General features: G+C 48.0%; 1 protein-coding gene across 7 annotated transcripts in view; it reads right to left on the reverse strand.

The window, feature by feature from the left end:
* Positions 1-24,604, reverse strand: part of SLC3A2 (solute carrier family 3 member 2) — a 32,050-nt gene that overhangs the window by 4,048 nt on the left and 3,398 nt on the right. For 2 of the 7 annotated variants that reach the window (XM_024254480.3, XM_063727884.1), the window contains exons 2-8: positions 13,964-14,056; positions 13,156-13,248; positions 3,378-3,806; positions 2,758-2,931; positions 1,790-1,881; positions 268-336; positions 103-161 (exon numbers count right to left, since the gene is read on the reverse strand). In XM_024254480.3, the coding sequence (XP_024110248.1) occupies positions 103-161; positions 268-336; positions 1,790-1,881; positions 2,758-2,931; positions 3,378-3,806; positions 13,156-13,248; positions 13,964-14,056 (1,009 nt within the window). 7 annotated transcript variants of the gene reach the window in all.

Raw genomic sequence — 24,604 nt, forward strand, 5'->3', positions numbered from 1 at the left:
AAGAAAATTCTCTAGACTAGGAATCCCCCCTTCTTAGGCCTAGCATTCCACTGAGGGGTTCCCACAATGGAGCTGAGTCAGCACAATGGCGCCTGCACCCACCTGTCTTCACTGAAGCCCTTGGTGATGTTTTGCCACTCAGCCAAGAATGAGGATGCATCCTAAAAAGAAAAAAGCAGAATCAAGGACCAGAGAATATTACTAGGCTCTAGCTGAGTCCCTCTGTTCTCGCCCAAGCTTTGTCCCTAATGTGGAAAGGGAACTCACCTTCAGATTCTCTATGTCCCGAACCTGGAACCCATCCACGCCAGCTTGCAACCAAAACTCCAGAGCATCCTACAGGGGGCAGAAGAATAGAGGACAGACATCAGTTCTCGGGCAAAGGCTCAGAAAATTCCAGCCCACACTAAACCTCACCCACCACACACTTCCCCGGTTGCTGCGGAGAGTCCTGTGCCTTGCCTGGGTCTTCCCCACCTGCACTACAAAGGCTTAGCCTTTGGACCCCTCCAGCTCTACCCTTTCACGATTTTCTTAGTGCTACAGCATTTTAGTTCTCTATTCTTGCCTCTGGTAAATCACACAGCTTCAACTTTGAAAGCCACAGAAAAGGCCCCAGAAAAAGGTATGTCCATAAACATAACTTCGTTTAACACTTAGCATTGGAATGTTAGCATACCTATTTTAGAGATGAAGAAACAGACCCAGAGAAGCAGGGAGACGTGTCCACAGTCATAATCAGTGAGCAGCAGACAGGATCTAAAATGTCAGTCAAGATCCCCCCTCTCCCAGTTTCCTGAGGCCTGGGGAAGGTGTGAGTACAATAACCGCTCAGAGCAAGGCCAAGGATGAAAGATTGAAATTCAAAGCATAGCCCCAGGGCAGTTTAGATTTGAAAAGAGGCCAGTGCTGCTGAATGGAATCCTGGCAGTCCTGCACACACTGCGGAACTTCACCCCCACTCTCCTTTTCTTCCCTTTCTCTGGGCCATGTACTCTCTCCTCTGGTCTCCATTTCCATCTGAGGGTACCGCCCCTCATGCCAAACCATCCAAAAACATTCCCTCATCAGCAACTTTTAAAGGGTCCCCTAGTAACTGGCAAGGCCCAAACTGGATGATCCCGGGGTCCTACCCAAATGCTGGGAGTCCAGAATTCTATCTTAGAATCACAGCTACCAGCAGTGTCAGTATCTGCTTCCATCTTTGTTCTACCCATTCTGAACAGGTCAGTGTCCTAGGACCCAGACATCAGGAGCTAGGGTGACATTCAAAGCCCTACTCCTAGCCTACTGGGTACAGATTTGAGCCTATGGCAAATTAGATACCTTGTATGGTTATACGGGGAATTGGAAAACATCTATAAAATTCTTGGCACAGTCCCAGACACATAGGAGTACCCCAGTGCTTATAATTTCAGACTGGGCTCTATTCCAAACACATCAAACAAGAACTGGGAAACCAGTCAGGACAGGATTCTCACAGAGAAAGGGCTTCCTCTCCCAAAAGAAAGAAAAATCAAACTTCCAGACTGATGTCTGAGAAGGTCCCTTCCTGGCACTGTCTCATCCTCAGTCAAGGAAATAAGAAAAATAAGAGGTCAGAAAAGGAACAAGAAAAACAGGTGTGCTATTGGCCTATCCTTTGGCTATAGGAGGAGGCGTTCCTGCTTGGCCCCAAGGAGCAAAAGGACCCTCAGCTGGAGCCAGGCTGGGTCTACAGGGATTGCTGTGAAAAGACCATCCCAGCCTCAGCATCTGACTTCCACCAGCCATCAGCTCCAACACTCACCTTCACCTTGGTGGCCACAGTGTCAACCTGAGTGGAGAACCACGAGTTCTCACCCCGGTAGTTGGGAGTAAGGTCCAGAATGACACGGATGCCTAAAACAATGGAGGGAGACGCAGTCATGAGACAGTCTATGAGTTAAGGGGAAATAAGGAAATCACAAATGCAAGTCACTGAATGTTTCCTACGTATTATTTGGTACAAAAGCTTGAATTTGAACCCTGGCAAAATTCATTCCATTGAAACAGATGTGAGCAAGGAAAGGCCTTAAGATATTGGAAGGAAGGCCAGGTGAGTTCAAAACCAGACCGGTCGACATGGTGAAAATCGTCTCTACTAAAAATAAAAAAATTATCCGGGTGTGGTGGCACATGGCTGTAGTCCCAGCTACTCAGGAGGCTGAGGCACGAGAATCGCTTTAACCCCCGGGGGAGGAGGCTGCAGTAAGCTGAGATCATTCCACTGCACTACAGCCTGGGTGACAGAGTGAGACTCCATCTCAAAAAAAAAAAAAAAAAAAAAAAAAAAAAAGATATTGGAAGGCAGAAAGTTTACAGAAAGTTTATAGTGCAGAGAAGTGGCCCCTGTGTTCCCCACTCCCAAAGTGAACCTTTTTAAACATGTGTCTATATCGAGTCGTAAAACAATATTTGGGATTTCCCACCCCCACCCCCCCCAAAGAACTACTGTTTTACAAGTTTAAAACCACTCGTTTAGTAAATATCTACATTTTGCAAATAAGGGCACTGAAGCCCAGAAGTTAAATGACCTGCTCAAGATTCCACAGACAAGTAGAAAGCCCCCAAACGACTGGACAAATCCATTTTAGGCTGAAGACTAACAAATCTCCCCTCTACCTGTCCTAGGAAAACTCAGAGCCAGTCAGGAGGAAACCAGACAAAAGTTCTATCCTACTTTTCCTCTGGCCAAGTCCTTTCTAGCTGTTTCCTTGGGAACCCCAGGACACCCACTCTTTTTTTTAGCCGATTGCAAGAGACTGTCAAAATCTTCCTTGGAGCCAAAATTGGGGTCGATCTGCAGCAAGTCGGTCTGAGCGACATCATCCTTCTGGTTCTTGTGAATTGGGCCCAGCACAAGGCCCTTCACCTTCAGAGAGCTCAGGTAATCGAGACGCCCCTTCAGACCTGAAATGGGGGGCTGGGTTAACAGGTGAGGCCCCTCTGAGAGGCCCCTGACCTCCCCAGTCTCCCTTCTCCCAGAGCCTAAGGGTGGGACGGGGAGAGGGGAGAAAGGGAGAGAGGGAGGCAAGTCTGAATCACAAGACTCAGAGAAGCTGATGTAAGGAGTCTTGCACATTACTTCAGAAACCGGTTGCAACTGGCTTCTGGCGCCGCGGGGAGGGAGGACGCTGAGTCACCCACCCTCGTGACAGAGTGAGGGGCGGGTCGGCTTTCTTCAAAGAAAGGAGGGAAGGACAATGTGCCGGGGAGGGGGTGGGGGAAGGGGGAACGGTCGTCGGTACCGGATGGAGGGGAGAACCATCTAGATCCGTCTGGGGACAGGGGAGGGGGTCGGTGCAGGCCCCCAGATTCAACCGGGGGCACCCGGGGCGGGGGCGCGCTGCACTCACCCGCCAGGTTGCCGGCGCCGTGGCCCTGGAAGCCCTGAAGGTCGCCGATGCGGTAGAGGGCGCCCGTGTGCCACCACTTCTGCGCGGGTAACTCGCGACAACGCGGCGCCCGCACGATTATGACCACGGCACCCGCCAGCATGCCGATCCAGCCGAGCCAGAAGAGCAGCAGCAGTGCCCAGCGGGTGCGCACCCAGCCGGGGCTGCCCGCCACCTTCAGCAGCTCCTCCTTGGACAGGCCCGTGAACTTAGCCGCGGCTGCCGCCTCCGCCTCGTCTTCCGCCACCTTGATCTTCACCAGACCATTCTTCTCGGCTCCCACCAGGGACATGGCCGCCCCAGACGCCGCGTTCATCGGCTGCTTCTCGGGCTCTAACTCATTCAGCTCCACCTCCTTCATATCCACCTCGGTGTCCAGGCTCATGGTGCCTGCAGAACCGGCGACAGGACGCAGCTTGCGGTCAGATGGTGGCTCAACTCCTGCCCGGACCCTCGGACCCAGAACGCTCTCCCCGGCCTCTGTACCTCCGCGCAGTTTCGGCTACTGCATCTGCTCAGCAGCAGGCGCGGCCTCTGGGAAGGGGCAGCGGAGCCCCGCCCCGGCCCGCCCCTTAAGGTGGAACCTCGGGGACTGCCCCAGCCGTGGGCGGCTCAGGGTAGTAAAGTCAGGAACACGCCTCCGACAGTACTTCCTGCGTCGTCCAATTTCTCATCTCCAACCTCTCTAACCCTAACGTTCTTTCAACCTGATTCTGGGACGGCTTGGCATGGAGCCACCTTTAAGTGGACTAGGCCTGTGATCCTCCCCCAAATCCCGAGGCCCCTCCAGTGCCCTTTAGGCCTTACCGCCCCCAAACGCCCCACTTCTTCCATTGCGGCAGGCTAGTGACTACCCCAACACTATCCTCCAACACCATCCTCCGGCCACCCTCTGGTTTTCCCAACTTTGCATGGCTACTTGCACTCTCAGAGGCAGCCAGTCACAACTTCTGCCTTTTCCCCTACCAAGGCTTGCCCTCTCAGGCCTCTGGGACTTGGCGTTAGACCTCTGCTTCCGTGCACGGCTTACTCCCACTTGTTTTTCAAGACTCATCTTGAATTCATTTCAAGAAATTCCTCATGCAGCAACTATTTATTGTGTACTCACTACAATACTTTGCTTTGTTAACTTTATTGAATTAACACTAATCCAGTCTTCTTCACAGTACTTTAAAATGAATGGTTTGGGCAGGAAGGTTGAGGTAGACACCCCCCTTCTTATCCTACCCCACCCCCAGCTGCTAGCACCTGGATGTTTGGCAGCTAGGAATCAGACATCCAGAAGAGACTGATAGGGCTGTAATGAACATAACAGAGCTAGGTCTCAGAGGCATCCACCTTTTTTCTAGAATAGACCAGAAGATGCCATGGCCAGACTCTTACCCACCTTGCAGGGACTCCCACAAGGTCCTGTCTCCCTATCACTTCACTATGTTAGGCCTTGGAGGCAGCTGGTACTGCAGAGGCTTTGAAGGAGCCTAGAATTTCCTCTAGAATTACCTCCACAGGGTCCTTGGATTGAAGTGGGGCAGAGACAGGGTTCACAGCAGGGAACTACTGGACATCAACACCGTGGGGTGCCAACACTCTCAGGAACTCCTTGTTCCTAAACAGTGCCAGTTGGGCTACTTTCAGAGAGGAGCTGGAGGAAATCGGTTCTTTCTCCCTTTCCCACCTAGGCTGGAAGCCAAGATTGCTGTGTATTTGGAAGAAAGCAAAAGCCAAGATCTGAAGTAATAGCATAGAGAAAAGGGTCATCCTCTCCTTGTCCCCTCTGCAGCCCCAGGCATCCAACCCCATCCCCACCCTAGGAACAAGGGGTGCACGGGGCAGCCCCTGGGAGAAGGCAAGCAAGTGGGTTCAGACCAGTGCTCAAAGATGATAAGAGATCCAAGGTGCCCTGCGTGTGCCAGATAAGAAGTGCCAACCAGAGGTTCTGAATGGACTATATCTCGAGCACAAAAGCTCAAGGCTGGGCGCAGTGTGACTCATGCCTGTCACCTAGCCCTTTAGGAGGCCAAGGAGGGAGGATTGCTTGAGGCCAGGAGTTTAAGACCAGACTAGGCAACATAGTGAGACCCCATTTCTAAATAAATTAAAAAAATTTTTTGTAATTATCTGGGCCTGGCTGGGTGTGGTGGCTCACACCTGTAATCCCACCTACTAATCCCTGTAATCCCACTTCTCATGCTGTGGCATGAGAATCGCTTGAACCCAGGAGGTAGAGGTTGCAGTGAGCCGAGAATGGGCCACTGCACTCCAGTCTGGGTGACAGAGCAAGACTCTGCCTCAAAAAAACTAACAGGCCAGGTGTGGTGGCTGACACCTGTAATCTCAGCACTTTGGGAGGCTGAGGCTGGCGGATAACTTGAGGTCAGGAGTTCGTGACCAGCCTGGCCAAAATGGTGAAACCCCATCTCTACTAAAAATACAAAAATTAACCGGACATGGTAGCACACGCCTGTAGTCCCAGACTTGGAGGGGTGAGCCATGAGAATCGCTTGAACCCGAGAGGCAAAGGTTGCAGTGAGCCAAGACTGCGCAGCTGCACTCCAGCCTGGGTGACAGAGTGAGACTCTGTCTCAAAAAAGAAAAAAAAAGGCCAGGCGTGGTGGCTCACACCTGTAATCCCAGCACTTTGGGAGGCCGAGGCAGGCGGATCAAGAGGTCAGGAGATGGAGACCATCCTGGCTAACACAGTGAAACCCCGTCTCTACTAAAAATACAAAAAAAAAAAAAAAAAAAAAACTAGCCAGGCATGGTGGCGGGCGCCTGTAGTCCCAGCTACCTGGGAGGCTGAGGCAGGAGAATGGCGTGAACCCAGGAGGCGGAGCTTGCAGTGAGCTGAGATCATGCCACTGCACTCCAGCCTGGGCTACAGAGCAAGACTCCGTCTCAAAAAAAAAAAAAAAATTATCATCTGTAACTGGTGATGTGTCCCTGGAGTCCCATGAGATGCCAACACTCAAGGGAAGCAAAAGCAGGAGGATCACTTGAGTCCGGGAGTTTGTGAGGCTGCAGTGAGCCATGGTGGCACCACTGCATACCAGCCTAGGAGACAGAGCGAGACCCTGTCTCTAAAAATAAATAAGAACAAGGTTGAGAACTGTGGGGTCAGAAGCTGTCTTTGAGATGGTCCAACATGACACAGTATCTCACTCACAGACCGTCATGGTTCCAAATGGCTGAAGTCAATTCCTTTTGTTTTTTGTTTTTTTGTTTTTGAGACAGGGTCTCACACTGTCACCCAGCATGGAGTGCAGTGGTGCGATCTCAGCTCACTGCAACCTGTGCCTCTCAGGTTCAAGCGATTCTTCTGCCTGAGGCTCCCCAGTAGCTGGGATTATAGGAGGCGTGCACCGCCACACCCGGCTAATTTTGTATTTTTAGGAGAGACAGGGTTTCACCATGTTGGCCAGGCTGGACTTGAACTCCTAACTTCAGGTGATCTGCCCGCCTCGGCCTCCCAAAGTGCTGGGATTACAGGCATGAGCCACCATGCCCAGCCTGAAGTCAATTCCTTCTGCATGCATAAAGAGGATAACAGCTTGCCTCTCTAATCTTATCAGCCACTACCCACTTCACAGGCACTACCCTCCAGCCACATCAGCCTTCAAACACCTGCCAGACTCACAACACACCAGGCTTTTTCAGGCCTCTGCAAGTTGTACATGCCAGACCTCTGCTGTTGGCCCTTCCTGTTTGCCCACTCAACCTCATGAGTTCCTATTCATTCAAGATCTAGCTCAAGTGACAGCTTTTCTCAACTCCCCAGACAAAATTACTTTCCCTCCACCATGCATCTGCCTCTGCTACAATCATGTCCCATTTGTTTATTACATTTCTTTGTCTGGATGTCTCTTTGTCCTTGAAGACAAGTGGCAGGAGCCTTGTGCTACTGTCGATGAACCTGCCTTTTCGGAGGCAGCACATAGTAGGCACTTCGCAAGCGTTTGGTAAATAAGTGGATGAACTATGTCAATCAAAACCAATATCTCCCTTCTTAGAAACAACTAAACAGGCTAGGCATGGTGGGTCACACCTGTAATCAGCACTTTGGGAGACCAAGGCAGGCAGATCAATTGAGGTCAGGAGTTCAAGACCAGCCTGGCCAACATGGTGAAACTCTTGTCTCTACTAAAAATACAAAAATTAGCCAGGTGTAGTGGTGGGCACCTGTAATCCCAGCTACTCCGGAGGCTGAGGTGAGAGAATCACTTGAACCCAGGAGGCAGAGGTTGCAGTGAGCCCAGATCGCACCACTGCACTGCAACCTGGGCAACACAGCAAGACTATCTCTCAAAAAAAAAAAAGAAAAGGAGAAAGAAAAAAGAAACAACTGAAAAAAACTAGCATGTGAAGACAAAGGCAGGAAAATGAAAAGGAATTTAAATAACACTGTATCATATCAAGATGAACCTGTTACTGCAGGAAAACAAACTGAGACTTGGAACTGTTCAACCAAAATAAAACAAACTGTCAGGCACTGTGGCTCACACCTGTAATCCCAGCACTTCGGGAGGCTGAGGTAGTCGGATCAATTGAGGTCAGGAATTCAAGATCAGCCTGGCTAACATGGTGAAACCCCGTTTCTACTAAAAATACAAAAATTAGCCAGGCATGGTGGTGCGTGCCTGTAATCTCAGCTACTCAGGAGGCTGAGGCAGAAGAATCACTTGAACCCAGGAGGCAGGGGTTGCAGTGAGGCAAGATTGCGCCATTGCACTCCAGCCTGGGCAACAAGAGCAAAATTCTGTCTCAAAAAAATAATATAAAAATAATAATAAAACTAATAAATTAGGAGATGGAGGACAGGAAAACAAAAAGACTACAGAGAAAAGACTAGAGAAAGGGACCAGAGGTGAGTAGAGAGCCTCAGATCCTGCCATATGTGTTGATATAAAGCTTAATATTTACTATAGGAATGCAAAGAATATAATTTTTCAAGAATTTAGCCTTCAAGAGAAGGCTGGGCAAAGCAAAGGAAAAAAAGCAGTTTGGCAGCCCAGATGCCAATAAGGTCCACTTTACACCCAGACAGGCAGATGGCGGTGGAGCCCTGAAATGCAGAGGGCCAAGTATATAAAGAAAGTTCCTTTCTAACCCTCTGCTGCAAAAATCCATGTCACATGCTTCCTAACACATGAGGATTATTACTTGATCTAGCCTGAAAACAGGACATTTATTTTTCCTCAAACATGTAAAAAGGATTGACCAGGCACAGCGGCTCATGCCTTTAATCCCAGCACTCTGGGAAGCCAAGGCAGGAGGATCACTTAAGCCCAGTAGTTTGAGACCAGCCTCGGCAACATAGGGAGACCCCACCTCTACAAAAATTAATAAATTAGCCAGGCATGGTGGCTCACCCATGTGGTCCCAGTTACTAAGCAGGCTGAAGTGGGAGGATCACTTGAGCCCTCAGGTTGAGGCAGCAGTGAGCTGTGATCACAATCACACCATTGCATTCCAGCCTGGCTGACAGGGTGACCCTATCTGAAAACAAACAAACAGGCTGGGCGCAGTGGCTCATGCCTGCAATCCCAGCACTTTGGGAGGCCGAGGCGGGCGGATAACCTGAGGTCAGGAGTTTGAGACCAGCCTGGCCAACATGGTGAAACCCCGTCTCTACTAAAAATACAAAAATGAGCTGGGCATGGTGGTGGCTGCCTGTAATCCCAGCTACTCAGGAGGCTGAGGCAGGAGAATCGCTTGAACCTGGGAGGCAGAGACTGCAATGGACCCAGATCATGCCATTGCACTTCAGCCTGGGCAACAAGAGCGAAACTCCATCTCGAAAAACAAACAAACAACTAAAAACAACTAAGAAGGACTTTTTTTTTTTTTTTTTGAGCTGGAGTCTAGCTCTGTCGCCCAGGCTGGAGTGCAGTGGTGCAATCTCAGCTCACTGCAAGCTCTGCCTTCCAGGTTCACGCTATTCTCCTGCGGACTACAGGTGCCTGCCACCACACCCAGATAATTTTGATTTTTTTGTGTGTATTTTTAATAGAGACGGGGTTTCACCGTGTTAGCCAGGATGGTCTTTATCTCCTGATCTCGTGATCCCCTCGCCTCGGCCTCCCAAAGTGCTGGGATTACAGGCATGAGCCACTGCGCCTGGCCACATCTAAGAAGGATTTCTAAAGGCAAAGAGAAGATGGGAGGATAGCTAGAAACTCTTCAGGAGACTGTCTCTGTCCAACAGCCTCCATAAATCTTCCAAAGCCCAAGACTCTATTCCAAAGACCCAGAAACAAAACATCAAAGCTGCCTCTAAAATACCAATCAGCCAGAAATCTTGAAGATTTTAGCCATTTGAAAAATGAGGCCACTGTGGGGGCCCATGCCTGTAATCCCAGCATTTTGGAAGAATGAGGCGGGCAGATCATTTGAAGTCAGGAGTTCGAGACCAGCTTGGCCAACATGGCAAATCCCCATCTCTACTAAAAATACAAAAATTAGTCACACACGATGGCAGGTGCCTGTAATCCCAGCTACTTGGCTGAGGCAGGAGAATCGCTTCAACCTGGGAGGCGGAGGTTGCAGTAAGCTGAGATTGCACCACTGCACTCCAGCCTCGGTGACAGAGCAAGACTCTATCTCCAAAAAAAAAAAAGAAAAGAAAAAGGAAAGATGAGTGAGGAATTGAGCATTTGGAAGTCAAGGCGTGGCTGAAATTAAAGCAGAGAAAGAGACTCCAACCAAAGCAGTTCACTTCGCAGCTACTATCTGAAGAACCGATGTCAGAATACTATCAATTGTTACTATGAATCCTATAGGAGGGACACTGGCTGCTAAAGAAGAGAACTGTCAGGGTTGTCTTAGTAAAGCGTGACGAATGCAAAGTGGGGATAAAAGCCAGAAAGAGTGAAAGAAATAGAGAACCAAAGCCATCTCTTAGGAGAAGAGAAATAAATGAACCATCTGAAAAGTATCCACTATTCAAGTAAGTTAGACAAATGAACAACATTGCAGCAAGCCATTCTCTCAAATGCAACCAAATACTAAAAGATAAACACCAGAAAAATAGCAGGTCAGTATGTGGAAAATATGGGGTAGAACTTTTAACATACTATCCTTGGATTAATGACATCAGATATTCAACTGATCAGAGACAGAATACTTAGTCTCATCAAAAAAGCTAAGTAGCAATAAGAGACCTTAAAATGATCACTGAGGCCCTCCAACACCAGCTGTTTCTGCAGTCATGATCACACAATACTGCATCCTCATTTTCTCCCTCCCCTGACCCAAAACTTTGTCATCACACTCTGAGGAAGAGAGTCACTAAGCGCAGCCCGCACTCAAAAAGTACAGAGTTAAACTCTGTATCTCTGGGCAGAGGGAAGATCTACATAAATTATCTGAGACTCTTTCTCCAAAAAAAAAAAAAAATATATATATATATATATATATATATATATATATATATATATTAGCTGGGCATGGTGCAAGTACCTGTGGTCCCAGCTACTTGGGAAGCTGAGGTAGGAGGGACCACTTGAGCCCGGGAGGTTGAGGCTACAGTGAGTTATGATTGCACCACTGCACTCTAGCCTGGGCAACAGAGCTAGATCTGGTCTAAAATAATTAAAATAAAAATTAGAAATAAACAAAAAAACAAATAACTGATGAGCCTGGCCAGGTGCCATGGCTCACATCTGTAATTTTGGGATGCCAAAATGGGAGAATCATTAGAGCCCAGAAGTTTGAGACCAGACAGGGCAACGTAGCAAGACCCCGTGTCTCTATAAAAAAAAAGTTTGATTTTAATTAGCTGGCCGGGCGTGATGGCTCACACCTAGTACTCCCAGCACTTTGCAAGGCCAAGGTAGGAGCATTACTTGATCCCAGGAGTTCAAGACCAGATTGGGCAATATAGTGAGACCTTGTCTGTACAAATTTTTTTTTTTTTTGAGACAGAGTTTCGCACTGTCACCCCGGCTGGTGTGCAGTGGTGTGATCTCAGCTCACTGCAATCTCCGCCTCCCAGGTTCAAGTGATTCTCCTGCCTCAGCCTCCCAGAGTACCTGGGACTACAGGGGCCCACCACCATGCCCGGCTAATTTGTGTATTTTTAGTAGAGACGGGGTTTCACTAATGTTGGCCAGGCTGTTCCCGAACTCCTGACCTCATGATCTGCCCGCCTCGGCCTCCCAAAATGCTAGGATTACAGACGTGAGCCACCGCACCTGGCCACAAAAAATTTTTTAAATTAGCTGAGTATGGTTGCACATGCCTGTAGTCCCAGCTACTCGGGAGGCTGAGGTGGGAGCTATCGCTTGAGCCTGGGAAGTTGAGGGTGCAGTAAGCTGAGATCACACCACTACATTCCAGCAAAGTCCACAGAGCGAGACCCTGTCTGAAAAATATATATATATTTTATAATCAATAAGGTAAAAAGAGAATATAAAATATTGAGAAGTAGATATTTAGACTATGGTATGGTGTAATAGAAAACTGAATTTGAAATATCACTCATTCTGCAACTAAAAAATTGGTTAGGCCAGGCGCGGTGGCTCACATCTGTAATCCCAACACTTTGGGAGGCCGAGGCGGGCGGATCACCTGCAGCCAGGAGTTAAACACCAGCCTGACCAACATGGAGAAACCCCGTCTCTACTAAAAATACAAAATTAGCCAGGTGTAGTGGTACATGCCTGTAATCCCAGCTACTCGGGAGAATAAGGCAGGAGAATCGCTTGAACCAGGGAGGCAGAGGTTGCAGTGAGCCGAGATCGACCCATTGCACTCTAGCCTGGCCAACAAGAGTGAAACTCCGTCTCAAAGAAAGAAAAAATTGGTTAATTTCAACACCAAGTCTCTTAAAAGGTGGCTGGACTATAGAGAAACTAAAGATAAATTCTGTTTTCTGTTTCTTGGGTTTTTTTGAGACAGGGTCTCTCTCTGTTGCCCAGGCTGGAGTGCGGTAGTGTGATCTTGGCTTACTACAGCCTTGACTTCCTCAGCTTAAGCAATCCTCCCACCTCAGCCTCCTGAACAGCTGGTATTACAGGAGCATGCAACCAACCATGCCTGGTTAATTTTTGTATTTTTTGGTAGAGACAGGGTTTTGCCATGTTGTCCAAGCTGGTCTCAAACTCCTGTTCAAGTGATCTGCCTCCCAAAGTGCTAGCATTAGAGGCGTGAGCCACTGCACTCAGCTAATGAATTCTTTTTTTTAAAAAAAACTGAGGGCCAGGTGCAGTGCCTTACGCCTGTAATCCCAGCACTTTGGGAGGCCAGGCAGGCGGATCACAAGGTCAGGAGATCGAGACCATCCTGGCTAACATGGTGAAACCCTGTCTCTACCAAAAATACAAAAAAAAAAATTAGCCAGGCGTGGCGGCGTGCGCCTGTAGTCCCAGCCACTTGGGAGGCTGAGGCAGGAGAATGGCGTGAACCCAGGAAGCGGAGGTTGCAGTGAGCCGTGATCGCGCCACTGCACTCCAGCCTGGGCGACAGAGCAAGATTCCATCTCAAATAATAATAATAATAATAATAAAATAAACATTTGATGTCATAAAGAAATTAGTGCTCCCCAAACAATCTAAAAATCCAAATTCAATTCTAATACAAATCTTAATATCTGGTGGTGAGAACTTTGTAAGATGATTCTGTAATTCATGTGCAAGAGAAAAGGGCCAAGAATAGTAAAGATATCTTTAAAGAAAAAAAATCATATTTTTAAAGACAAATTCTACCGGATAGCAAGCATGTTATTTGCTAAAATAATAATTACCTGTAACCTCAGCATTCTTGGAAGCTGAGGCAGGAGGATCACTTGAGGCCAAGAGTTGAAGACCAGCCTGGGTAACACAGTCAGACCCCGTCTCTACAAATAATAATAATAATAATATATAAAGTATGGTTGGGCACAGTGGCTCATGCCTGTAATCCCAGCACTTTGGGAGGCTGAGACGGGCGGATCACCTGAGATCAGGAGTTCGAGACCAGGCTGGCCAACGTGGCAAAACCCCGTCTCTACTAAAAATACAAAAAATTAGTCAGGCATGGTGCGGGCGCCTGAAATCCCAGCTACTTGGGAGGCTGAGGCAGGAGAATTGCTTGAACCTGGGAGGCAGAGGTTGCAGTGAGCCAAGATCACGCCACTGCACTGCAGCCTGGGCAACAGAGCAAGACTTCATACCGAAAAAAAAAAAAAAAAAAAAAGGACAAGCCCTACCAGGCAGCAGGCATGTTATCTGCTAAAGTAATAATTACCTGTAATCAGGCCGGGTGCAGTGGCTCACGCCTGTAATCCCAGCACTTTGGGAGGCCGAGGCAGGCGGATCACAGGGTCAGGAGTTTGAGACCAGCCTGGCCAATACGCTGAAACTCCATCTCTACTAAAAATATAAAAATTAGCCAGGTGTGGTAGCGGGCGCCTGTAGTCCCAGCTACTCAGGAAGCTGAGGCAGGAGAAACACTGGAACCCAGGAGGCGGAGCTTGCAGTAAGCGGAGATCGCACCAGTGCACTCCAGCATGGGCAACAGAGCAAGACTCCGTCTCAAATAATAATAATAATAACAATAATAATAATAATTACCTATAATCTCGGCATTCTGGGAAGCTGAGGGAGGAGGATCACTTGAGGCCAAGAGTTCGAGACCAGTCTGGGCAACACAGTGAGACCCCAACTCTACAAAAAAAAAAATAATAATAATAATAATATATAAAGTAACAATCATAGTATGCTAAAGACACAGGGATGGGCAAGTGTCCAAAGGAACAGAAAACGAGGCTAAAAATAACTCATGCATACTTGAAACAATATGACAGAGATAATATAATCACTGGGAAAAGAATGAACTATTTACCAAATGGCACTATAAAAAACTAAAATTAGATCACTGCTTCACACCAATCACAAAATTATATTCTAAGTAATCAAATAGGCCAGGCACGGTGGCTCACACTTGTAATCCCAGCACTTTGGGAGGCCGAGGCAGGCAGATCACAAGGTCAAGAGATCGAGACCATCCTGGCTGACATGGTAAAAAACCCCATCTCTACTAAAAATACAAGAATTAGCTGGGCGTGGTGACCCACGCCTGTAGTCCCATCTACCTGGGAGGCTGAGGCAGGAGAATAGCTTGACCCTGGGAGGCAGAGGTTGCAGTGAGCTGAGATCGCGCCACTGCACTCCAGGCTGGCGACAAAGTGAGACTCTGTCTCAAAAAAAATAAATAAATAAGTAAATAAATAAAATTTTAGAAGAAAATAAGAATATCTTTCTGACATCAGGATAAGGAAAGAGTTTTTAAAGAAGAAACAAAAGAGGCCAGGTGCGGTGGCTCACGTCTGTAATCCCAGCACTTTGGGAGGCCAGGGCAGGCAGATCACAAGGTCAGGAGTTCCAGATCAGCCTGGCCAGAGATCAGCCTAGCCAACATGGGGAAACCCTGTCTCTACTAAAAATACAAAAATTAGCTGGGCGTGGTGGCAGGCACCTGTAATCCCAGCTACTCAGGAGGCTGAGGCAGGAGAAGAGCTTGAACCCGGGAGGCGGAGGTTGCAATGAGCTGAGATCGCACCACTGTACTCCAACCTGGGCGACAGAGCAACACTCCAACTCAAAAAAAAAAAAAAAATACACAAAAGAATAAATCATGAAGAAAAAGACAAATTAATTGTGCAACATTAAAAGAGAAAAAATTATGCATCACAACTTGCCATAACAAACTGAAAAGACAAGCCACAAATAGAGGACATACTATCTGAAACTAATACAACTAACAAAGTAGATGAAACATAAAAATTATCACTAAAAACCAGTAAGAAAAAGCCCAATAATCATCAAGAAAAAAAATCACCAAATAGAAATTCTATTCTTTTTTTTTGAGATGGAGTCTCGCTCTATCACCCAGGCTGGAGTGCAGTGGCGCAATCTTGGCTCACTGCAGCTCCGCCTCCTGGGTTCACACCATTCTCCTGCCTCAGCCTCCAGAGTAGCTGGGACTACAGGTGCCCGCCACCACGCCCGGCTAATTTTTTGTATTTTTAGTAGAGACAGGGTTTCACCGTATTAGCCAGGATGGTCTCGACCTTGTGATCCGCCCATCTCGTCTCCCAAAGTGCTGGGATTACAGATGTGAGCCACTGCATCCGGCTCACCAAATAGAAATTCTGTTCTAATCACATAATAGAAATAGCCAATTCAGGCCAGGCGTGGTGTCTCACACCTGTAATGCCAGCACTTTGTGAGGCCGAGGTGGGTGGATCACTTGAGGTCAGGAGTTTGAGACCAGCCTGGCCAACATGGTGAAACCCTGTCTCTACTAAAAATACAAAAATTAGCGGGGCATGGTGGTGCACGCCTGTCGTCCCAGCTATTCGGGAGGCTGAGGTGGAAGAATCACTTGAACATGGGAGGCAGAGGTTGCAGTGAACTGAAATCACACCACTGCACTCCAGCCTGGGCGACAGAATGAGACTGTCTCAAAATAAAAAAAAAAGCCAATTCACAAAATTAGATATACAAAAGAATGGTAAAGATTACAAAACCTCATTAGTAATCTGGAAAGTGCAAATTAAAATGGCAAGAAAATAGAATTTCACGTCCATCAGATTGGCAATACGAAAACATCTGACTAAACTAAGTGATTAGGAGGATACAAATTGCATAAGTGGCAACATTAGTTGGTACATCCGGTCTGGGAGAGCAATTTGCAACCGCCTATAGAATGAAAATACCCTTGGCCAGGCACGGTGGCTCACGCCTGTAATCCCAGCACTTTGGGAGGCCGAGGCGGGCAGATCACGAGGTCAGGAGATTGAGACCATCCTGGCTAATATGGTGAAACCCCGTCTCCACTAAAAATACAAAAAATTAGCCAGGCGTGTAGTCCCAGCTACTCGGGAGGCTGAGGCAGGAGAATGGCGTGAACCTGGGAGGCGGAGGCTGCAGTGAGCGGAGATCGTGCCACTGCACTCCAGCCTGGGCGACAGAGTGAGACTCCGTCTCAAAAAAAAAAAGAATGAAAATACCCTTTTACCCACCAACAGTCCTAGCTAGATTCATACCCTAGAGAAACTCTCACACATGTACACAAAGCAATATATAAAAGACTTCACTGCAGCACTGGTTATAGTAGTAAAAATTTGGAAATTTGAAAAATAGGCCAGGCGTGGTGGCTCACACCTGTAATCCTAGCACTTTGGGAGGCCAAAGCAGGCAGATCACCTGAGGTCAGGAGTTTGAGAACAGCCCGGACCACACGGTGAAACCTCGTCTCTACTAAAAATACAAAAATTAGCTGGGCGTGGTGGCAGGAGCCTGTAATCGCAGCTACTCAGGAGGCTAAGGCAGGAGAATCGCTTGAACCCGGGTGGAAGAGGTTGCAGTGAGCCAAGATCATGCCATTGCACTCCAGCCTGGGCGACAAGAGTGAGACTGTCTCAAAAAAAAATTTTTTTTTGAAAAATAATTTGTAGAACATTTGTAAAATAATTTGTAGAAAATTTCTAACTAGAATACTAGAAATGACTAAATCTGAAAGAACCAGGACATAAAAGATAGGCAAAATGTGTCAAAAACATGTTAAAGACAAAAGGGGTCAGGCATGGTGGCTCATGCCTATAATCCCAGCACTCTGAAAGGCTGAGGTGGGAGGATTGTTTGTGGCCAACAGTTTGAGACCAGCCTGGGCAACATAGTGAGACAAACATCTTAATTTTTAAAATTAAATTAAATTTAAAGAAAGGAGGGAAGCTGCCGGGCACGGTGGGTCACACCTGTAATCCCAGCAGTTTGGGAGGCAGAGGCGGGCGGATCAAAAGGTCAGGAGATCGAGACCATCCTGGCCAACATGGTGAAACCACGTGTCTACTAAAAACACAAAAATTAGCTGGGTGTGATGGTGCACGCCTGTAATCCCAGCTACTCGGGAGGCTGAAACAGGAGAAGAGCTCGAACCCAGGAGGCGGAAAGTGCAGTGAGCCGAGGTCGGGCCACTACACTCCAGCCTGGAGACAGAGCGAGACTCTGTCTCAAAAAAAAAAAAAAGAAAAGAAAAAGGAAAAGAAAAAAGGGAAATAGGTCAGGCACGGTGGCTCACACCTGTAATCCCAGCACTTTGGGAGGCCGAGGTGGGCGCATCACCTGAGGTCAGGAGTTCAAGATCAGCCTGACCAACATGGAGAAACCCCATCTCTACTAAAAATACAAAAAATTAGCCGGGCGTGGTAGCGCATGCCTGTAATCCCAGCTACTTAGGAGGCTGAGGCAGGAGAATCACTTGAACCTGGGAGGCGGAGGTTGCGGTGAGCCGAGATCAGGCCATCGCACTCCACCCTGAGCAACAAGAAACTCCATCTCAAAAAAAAAAAAAAAAAGAAAGAAAGAAAAAGAAAAAAGAAATAGCAGATTCACCTTAAAGTTTTTTCCAGAAACCAAAAGATAAGGTGGAATGCGACAGTCTGAATTTTAACTGACATCTACTCTAAAAGGGAGAACCACAGCATTCACGGAGGTAATGCAATACTATATTGACTTGTAAAAAGGATGAGCAAGTTTAAGTTTTTATTCAATCTCCCTGTTCCAAAAATCCACCTGATAAAGTATCCTCAAGTACAGAACTGATGAGATGTTAGAGGATAACAACAGATACTATTCTGGCTCACAGACCAAAAAAGCAGGGCCAGATGCGGTGGCTCACCTTGTAATCCCAGCACTTTGGGAGGCTGTGGAGGGCAGATCACCTGAGGTCAGGAGCTTGCAATCAACCTGGCCAACATGGTGAAGGCTCATCTCTATTAAAAATACAAAAATTAGCCAGGTTTGATGGCACACACCTGTAATCCCAGCTACCTGGGAGGCTGAGGCACGAGAATAGCTTGGACCCAGGAGACAGAAGTTACAGTGAGCCAAGATTGTGCCACTGAGCTCCAGCCTGGGCAATAGAGTGAGACCCCCCACCCCTTCCCCCCAAAAAAAGCAAAGAAACTACCACAATTAACATACCCACCAGGGTGGATCACCTGAGGTCAGGAGTTCAAGACCAGCATGGCCAACATGGTGAAACCCCATCTCTACTAAAAACACAAAAATTAGCTGGGGATGGTGGCAGGCACCTGTAATCCCAGCTACTTGGGAGGCTGAGGCAGAATCTCTTGAACCCAGGAGGCAGAGGTTGCAATGAGCCAAGATCACACCATTGCACTCCAGCCTGGGCGACAAGAGCAAAACTCTATCCAAAAAAAAAAAAAAAAGTGGCTGAAAAAAGTGGGCACGCTGGAATAGATATACATACTGTACTGTACTATGTGAGACCAGAGAATGGTGTTCCAAGAAAAGACCCGAAGGACACATTTACAAGACCATCAGGAATATACTGGTGACATCGGTGGGCATCAGCATCACTTAGAAATTCAGTGGTGGCTTCTGAGCAGTCCCCAGCTGATGACAGGAGAAGCAGTCACAGAGCTGAGCTACTCAAGATATACGGGGAAGTATCTCCCAACACATAACAGAGGCCAGGTAGCACTGCTTAGCTGCCAAAAGCCAGAAATATGCAACTACCATAAAACTGTCAATGTTGCAGGGGTAGCCATGGGGAGTTTGACTCACAGAGTTGTGGATACAATAGAGTATGGCATCCTTAGGGGAAAAATATATGGATGGCCAAAAAGGATGCTACTACACATCTACAAACAGAAAAAGGCAAGAATAGAGGAGGAAGAGGCAGCTAAAGCAATCACCACAATAAACAGTCAAAATCCTTAATTCAGCTCCTGGATCTAAGCCAACTTTTTTTTTTTTTTTTTTTTTTTGGAGACAGAGTCTTGCTCTGTTGCCCAGGCTGGAGTGCAGCGGTGCGATCTAGGCTCACTGCAACATCCTCCACCTCCAGGGTTCAAGGGACTCTCCTGCCTCAGCCTCCCTAGTAGCTGGGATTACAGGCACACGCCACCATGCCCAGCTAATTTTTGTATTTTTAGTAGAGACGGGGTTTCGCCACATTGGCCAGGCTGGTCTCAAACTCCTGACCTCAAGTGATCTGACCGCCTTAGCCTCCCAAAGTGCTGGGATTACAGGCATGAGCCACCGCACCTGGCTGAACCAACTTTCACATCCAAAACTCAATTACTGAAGAGGTACACAAATCCCTAGGAAAGGATCCTAAAACTGTAACGGTTCTGCCAGCTCCTTCTAAAAGGGAGAATGTCAACATATCACCTACTCAGATAACTGAGTGTTTAGGAAATGCCTAAACACTTTGAGGATTTTGGGCACAAGATCTGAGCTGACATTGAGACCTGGAAACCCAAAGCATCATCATTATCCCCACATTACAGTGGGGACTTACAGGTGTCAGGCAGTAACTGAAGTCCTAGCCAAAACTTACTAACTCATAGTAAGTCTGCTTGTCCATGGACCCATCACTAGTCATTTCCTCAGTTCCAAGTGTTTAAACGGGGGCTGGGCATGGGAGGTTGAGGCAGAATTGCTTGAACCCAGGAGGTGGAGGTTGCAGTGCGCTGAGATTGCGCCAATGCACTCCAGCCTGGGCAACAGAGTGGGACTCTCTGTCTCAACACAAAAAAAAATTAGCGGTCGGGCGTGGTGGCTCACGCCTGTAATCCCAGCACTTTGGGAGGCCGAGGCGGGCGGATCACCAGGTCAGGAGATCGAGACCATCCTGGCTAACACGGTGAAACTCCATCTCTACTAAAAATACAAAAAATTAGCCAGATGTGGTGACGGGCGCCTATAGTCCCAGCTACTCACGAGGCTGAGGCAGGAGAATGGCATGAACCCGTGAGGCAGAGCTTGCAGTGAGCTGAGATCACACCACTGCACTCCAGCCTGGGCAACAGAGCGAGACTCCATCTCAAAAAAAAAAAAAAAAATTAGTCAGGCGTGGTGGTGCGCGCCTGCAGCCTCAGCTGCTTGGGAGGCTGAGGACCAAGAATTGCTTGAACTCGGAAGGTGGAAGTTGCAGTGAGCCCAGGTGGCGCCACTGCAAGCCAGCACATTCCATTCTCAAAAAAAAAAACCCAAGTATTTAACAGGATTGATATACTTAGGAGTTGAAGTAATCACATTGGGTCCTTGGCCTAAGAGGTAAGACCTATGATAGTGGAACAGACAAAAAGACCTCTAAAACCCCTCCCTCTCTTCAGCCGTGATAGTAAATCAAAAGCAGTATCACATCCTGGGGAGGGACAGAGATCAGTGCCACCATCAAAGACAAAAAGGATGCATGGGTGTGGTGTCTATCACATCCATACTTAGAAATATATCTCCAGCCCACTCAAACTCTGAGCAGGAAAGGGCTCTGCATCAAGTCTAGGATGCAATGCACACTTAAGCCATGCAATCCAGCAGATCCTGGGGGTTCAAAGTATCAGTAGTGAAAAAAAGATTCAGTGTAGAACTTATGGCAAGGTCCCATGGAAAAAGCACAATGCAAGTCCCTGAGATTCTGGAGCAAGGCCAAGCTGTCCAAAGCAGGGAAGTAGGTGCCTTTTGAGAAACAGTGTCAGGGCTGTTACTGGAAAGCTTGACTATGAAGCATCCAGAACTGCCCCACTATGAATTGGGTCTTGTCAGACCTATCAAGTCATAAAGTCAGACAGACCCTTTAGTCAGATATAAAGATGGAAATGGTACATCCATGATGAAGCTGAAAGCAGAACCAGAAAACATTAGTACATTGCATGAGCAGGTAGCCCAGATACCCATGTTACCCACCACAGTTGTAAAAGCACCTCTTCCCTGGAAGACCACCTCAATGTCACACTCCTCCACAACCCAGGAAATTCTATTTATTTTGGGCCAGGTACAGTGGCTCATGCCTGTTTCCCAGCAATTTGGTCGCTTGAACCCAGGAGTTGGAGACGAGCCTAGGCACCATAGTGAGGCACTGTCACACTCCAAAAAATTAAAGAATTAGCTGGGTGTGATGGCACGTGCCTACAGTCCCAGTTACTCAGGAGGCTGAGGTGGGAGGATCCTCTGAGCCCAGGAGTTCAACGCTGCAGTGAGCTGTGATCACACACTGCATTCCAGCCTGGGTGACAGAGTGAGATTCTGGTTCAAAAAGAAAAGTAATTGAGGCCCAGAGTGGTGGCTCAAGCCTGTAATCCCAGCACTTTAGGAGGCCGAGCCAGGCTGATCACTTAAGGTCAGGGGTTTGAGACTAGCCTGCCCAACATGGTGAAACCCCGTCTCTACTAAAAATACAAAAATCAGCTGGGAGTGGTGGCGGGCGCCTGTAATCCCAGCTACTCAGGAGGCTGAGGCAAAAGAATCACTTGAACCTGGGAGGCAGAGGTTGCAGTGAACTGAGATCACGCCACTGCACTCCAGCCTGGGTGACAGAGTAAGACCCCATCTCAAAAAGAAATTGAACCTTTTCTCCACTGTCACGTCTCTACCAGTTCCCTGCCAAGCACTGGTTATTTGCATATCCTTCTCCTCTATTAATTGAGGCAGTGCCTCTTGCTGCCAGGTGGGGGCAGGGTTGCTCCTTGAACAAACACTCTCCAGACCTCTCTAAGAGCAAAATCATTTGGTAAGGTAGGACAGTCAATAAATTGGCTGAGAAAAGATCATTTAAAAATTTACAGCGTTCCCAACATAAAGAGGCAAACTGAAAAAAACTTATAGAGGTAACTAATAAATGTATATTGAGTCCTATTTGTGAATTGTATTCTGCTAGACAATAGAGATAGCAGGATGATTTACCCAGATAAAATCAAACCCCAGGGAGTTTACTGTGGGTGGGAAGGGGTAGATTAGGCTTGGGGGAGGGGTGGTGATAGGGAGGCAGGGCTTTTTTCCTGTAGAGATGGGGGTTTCATCTTACTTTGTTGCCCAGGCTGGTCTCAAACTTCTGGCCTCAAGGGACCCTCTCACCTTGGCCTCCTAAAGTGCTGGGATTACAGGTGTGAGCCATTGGCCCTGTCAGAAGAAGGGCTTTTTTTTTTTTTTTTTTTTTTGAGACACAGACTCACTCAGAGTCGCCCAGGCTGGAGTTCAATGGTGCGATTTCAGCTCGTCGCAACCTCCACCTCCCAGGTTCAAGCAATTCTCATGCCTCAGCCTCCCAAGTAGCTGGGATTACAGGCACACTCCAACATGTCCAGCTAATTTTTGTATTTTTAGTAGAGACGGGATTTCACCATGTTGCCCAGGCTGGTCTTGAACTCCTGACCTCAGGTGATCCGCCCGCCTTGGCCTCCCAAAGTGCTGGGATTACAGGCAAGCCACCGCGCCTGGCCTAGCAGCACTTCTTAATGGCTGTATTGATCAATTTGGGCTATAGCTTAAAGACAATGGAGAGGCACTGAAGGATTGTGAGCTGAAGTGGGACCTGACCAGACTTTTTTTTTTTTTTGAGAGGTTTTGCTCTTGTTGGCCAGGCTGGAGTGCAGTGGCACGATCTCAGCTCACCGCAACCTCCGCCTTTCTCAAGCGACTCTCCTGCTTCAGCCTCCTGAGTAGCTCGGATTACAGGCTTGTGCCACTACACCTGGCTGATTTTGTATTTTTAGTAGAGATGGGGTTTCTCCATGTTGGTCAGGCTGGTCTCGAACTCCCAACCTCAAGTGATCCACACGCCTAGGCCTCCCAACGTGCTGGGATTACAGGCATGAGCCACTGTGCCCGACCGACCAGAGTTTTTATTCGTAAAGATCACTCTGACTACAGTGTGGAGAATGAACTAGAAGGGAAGAAGCCAGAGCCAGGAAGCCAGACTGAGTCTGTTACCTAGGGATTGTTTTGGGAGGCCAAGGCTGGAGAATCATTTGAGCCCAGGAGTTTGAGACCAGCCTGGGCAACACAGCAAGACCTCTGTCTATTCAAAAAGTAAAATAGATTAGCTGGGCACAGTGGCCCGTGCCTGTAGTCCCAGCTCAGCCTGGAGGATTGCTTGAGCCCAGGAGTTTGAGGTTACAGTGACCAAGAGTGAAACTCTCTTTTTTTTTTTGAGACAGGGTCTCTATTTGTTGCACAATTAAAGCTCACTGCAGCCTTGAACTCCTAGGCTCAAGCAATCCTCCCCACCTCAGCCTCCCCCGGAACTGGGACTATACACATGCACCACCACACACAGCTAATTTTTATTTTTGTAGAGACGGGTCTCCGTATGTTGCCCAGGCTGGTTTCATACTCCTGGGCTCAAGTAGTCTGCTTGTCTTGGCCTCCCAAAGTGCTGAGATTATGTGGGGGAAAGAAAGAGATCAGACTGTTACCGTGTCTATGTGGAAAAAGGAAGACATAAGAAACTCCATTTTGATCTGTACTAAGAAAAATTATTCTGCCTTGAAACACTGTTAATCTGTAACCCTAGCCCCAACCCTGTGCTCGCAGCAACATGCACTGTATTGACACAAGGTTTAATGGATTTAGGGCTGTGCAGGATGTGCTTTGTTAAAAATGTGTTTGCAGGCAGTATGCTTGGTAAAAGTCATCGCCATTCTCCAGTCTCGAGTACCCAGGGACACAATGCACTGCGGAAGACCGCAGGGACCTCTGCCCAAGAAAGCCTGGGTATCGTCCAAGGTTTCTCTCCACTGAGACAGCCCTGAGATATGGCCTCATGGGAAGGGAAAGACCTGACCGTCCCCCAGACACCCGTAAAGGGTCTGTGCTGAGGAGGATTAGTGAAAGAGGAAGGCCTCTTTGCAGTTGAGATAAGAGGAAGGCATCTGTCTCCTGCTAGTCTCTGGGAACGGAATATCTCTGTATAAGACCCGATCGTACATTCTATTTACTGAGATAGGAGAAAACCGCCTTATGGCTGGAGGTTAGACATGCTGGCGGCAATACTGCTTTTTTTTTTTTTTTTTGAGACAGAGTCTCGGCTTGTCACCCAGGGTTCACGCCATTCTCCTGCCTCAGCCTCCCAAGTAGCTGGGACTACAGGCACGCGCCATCACACCCAGCTAATTTTTTGTGTGTTTTTAGTAGAGACGGGGTTTCACCATCTTAGCCAGGATGGTCTCGATCTCCTGACCTCGTGATCCACCCACCTCGGCCTCCCAAAGTGCTGGGATTACAGGCATGAGCCACCGCGCCCCGCGGCAATACTGCTTTTTTTTTTTTTTTTTTTTTTTTTTGAGACGGAGTCTGGCTCTGTCGTCCAGGCTGGAGTGCAGTGGTGCAATCTCGGCTCACTGCAAGCTCCGCCTCCTGGGTTCACGCCATTCTCCTGTCTCAGCCTTCTAAGTAGCTGGG

Source organism: Pongo abelii, chromosome 9, assembly GCF_028885655.2.
Source record: "Pongo abelii isolate AG06213 chromosome 9, NHGRI_mPonAbe1-v2.0_pri, whole genome shotgun sequence".
NCBI classification, from domain to species: Eukaryota; Metazoa; Chordata; class Mammalia; order Primates; family Hominidae; genus Pongo; species Pongo abelii.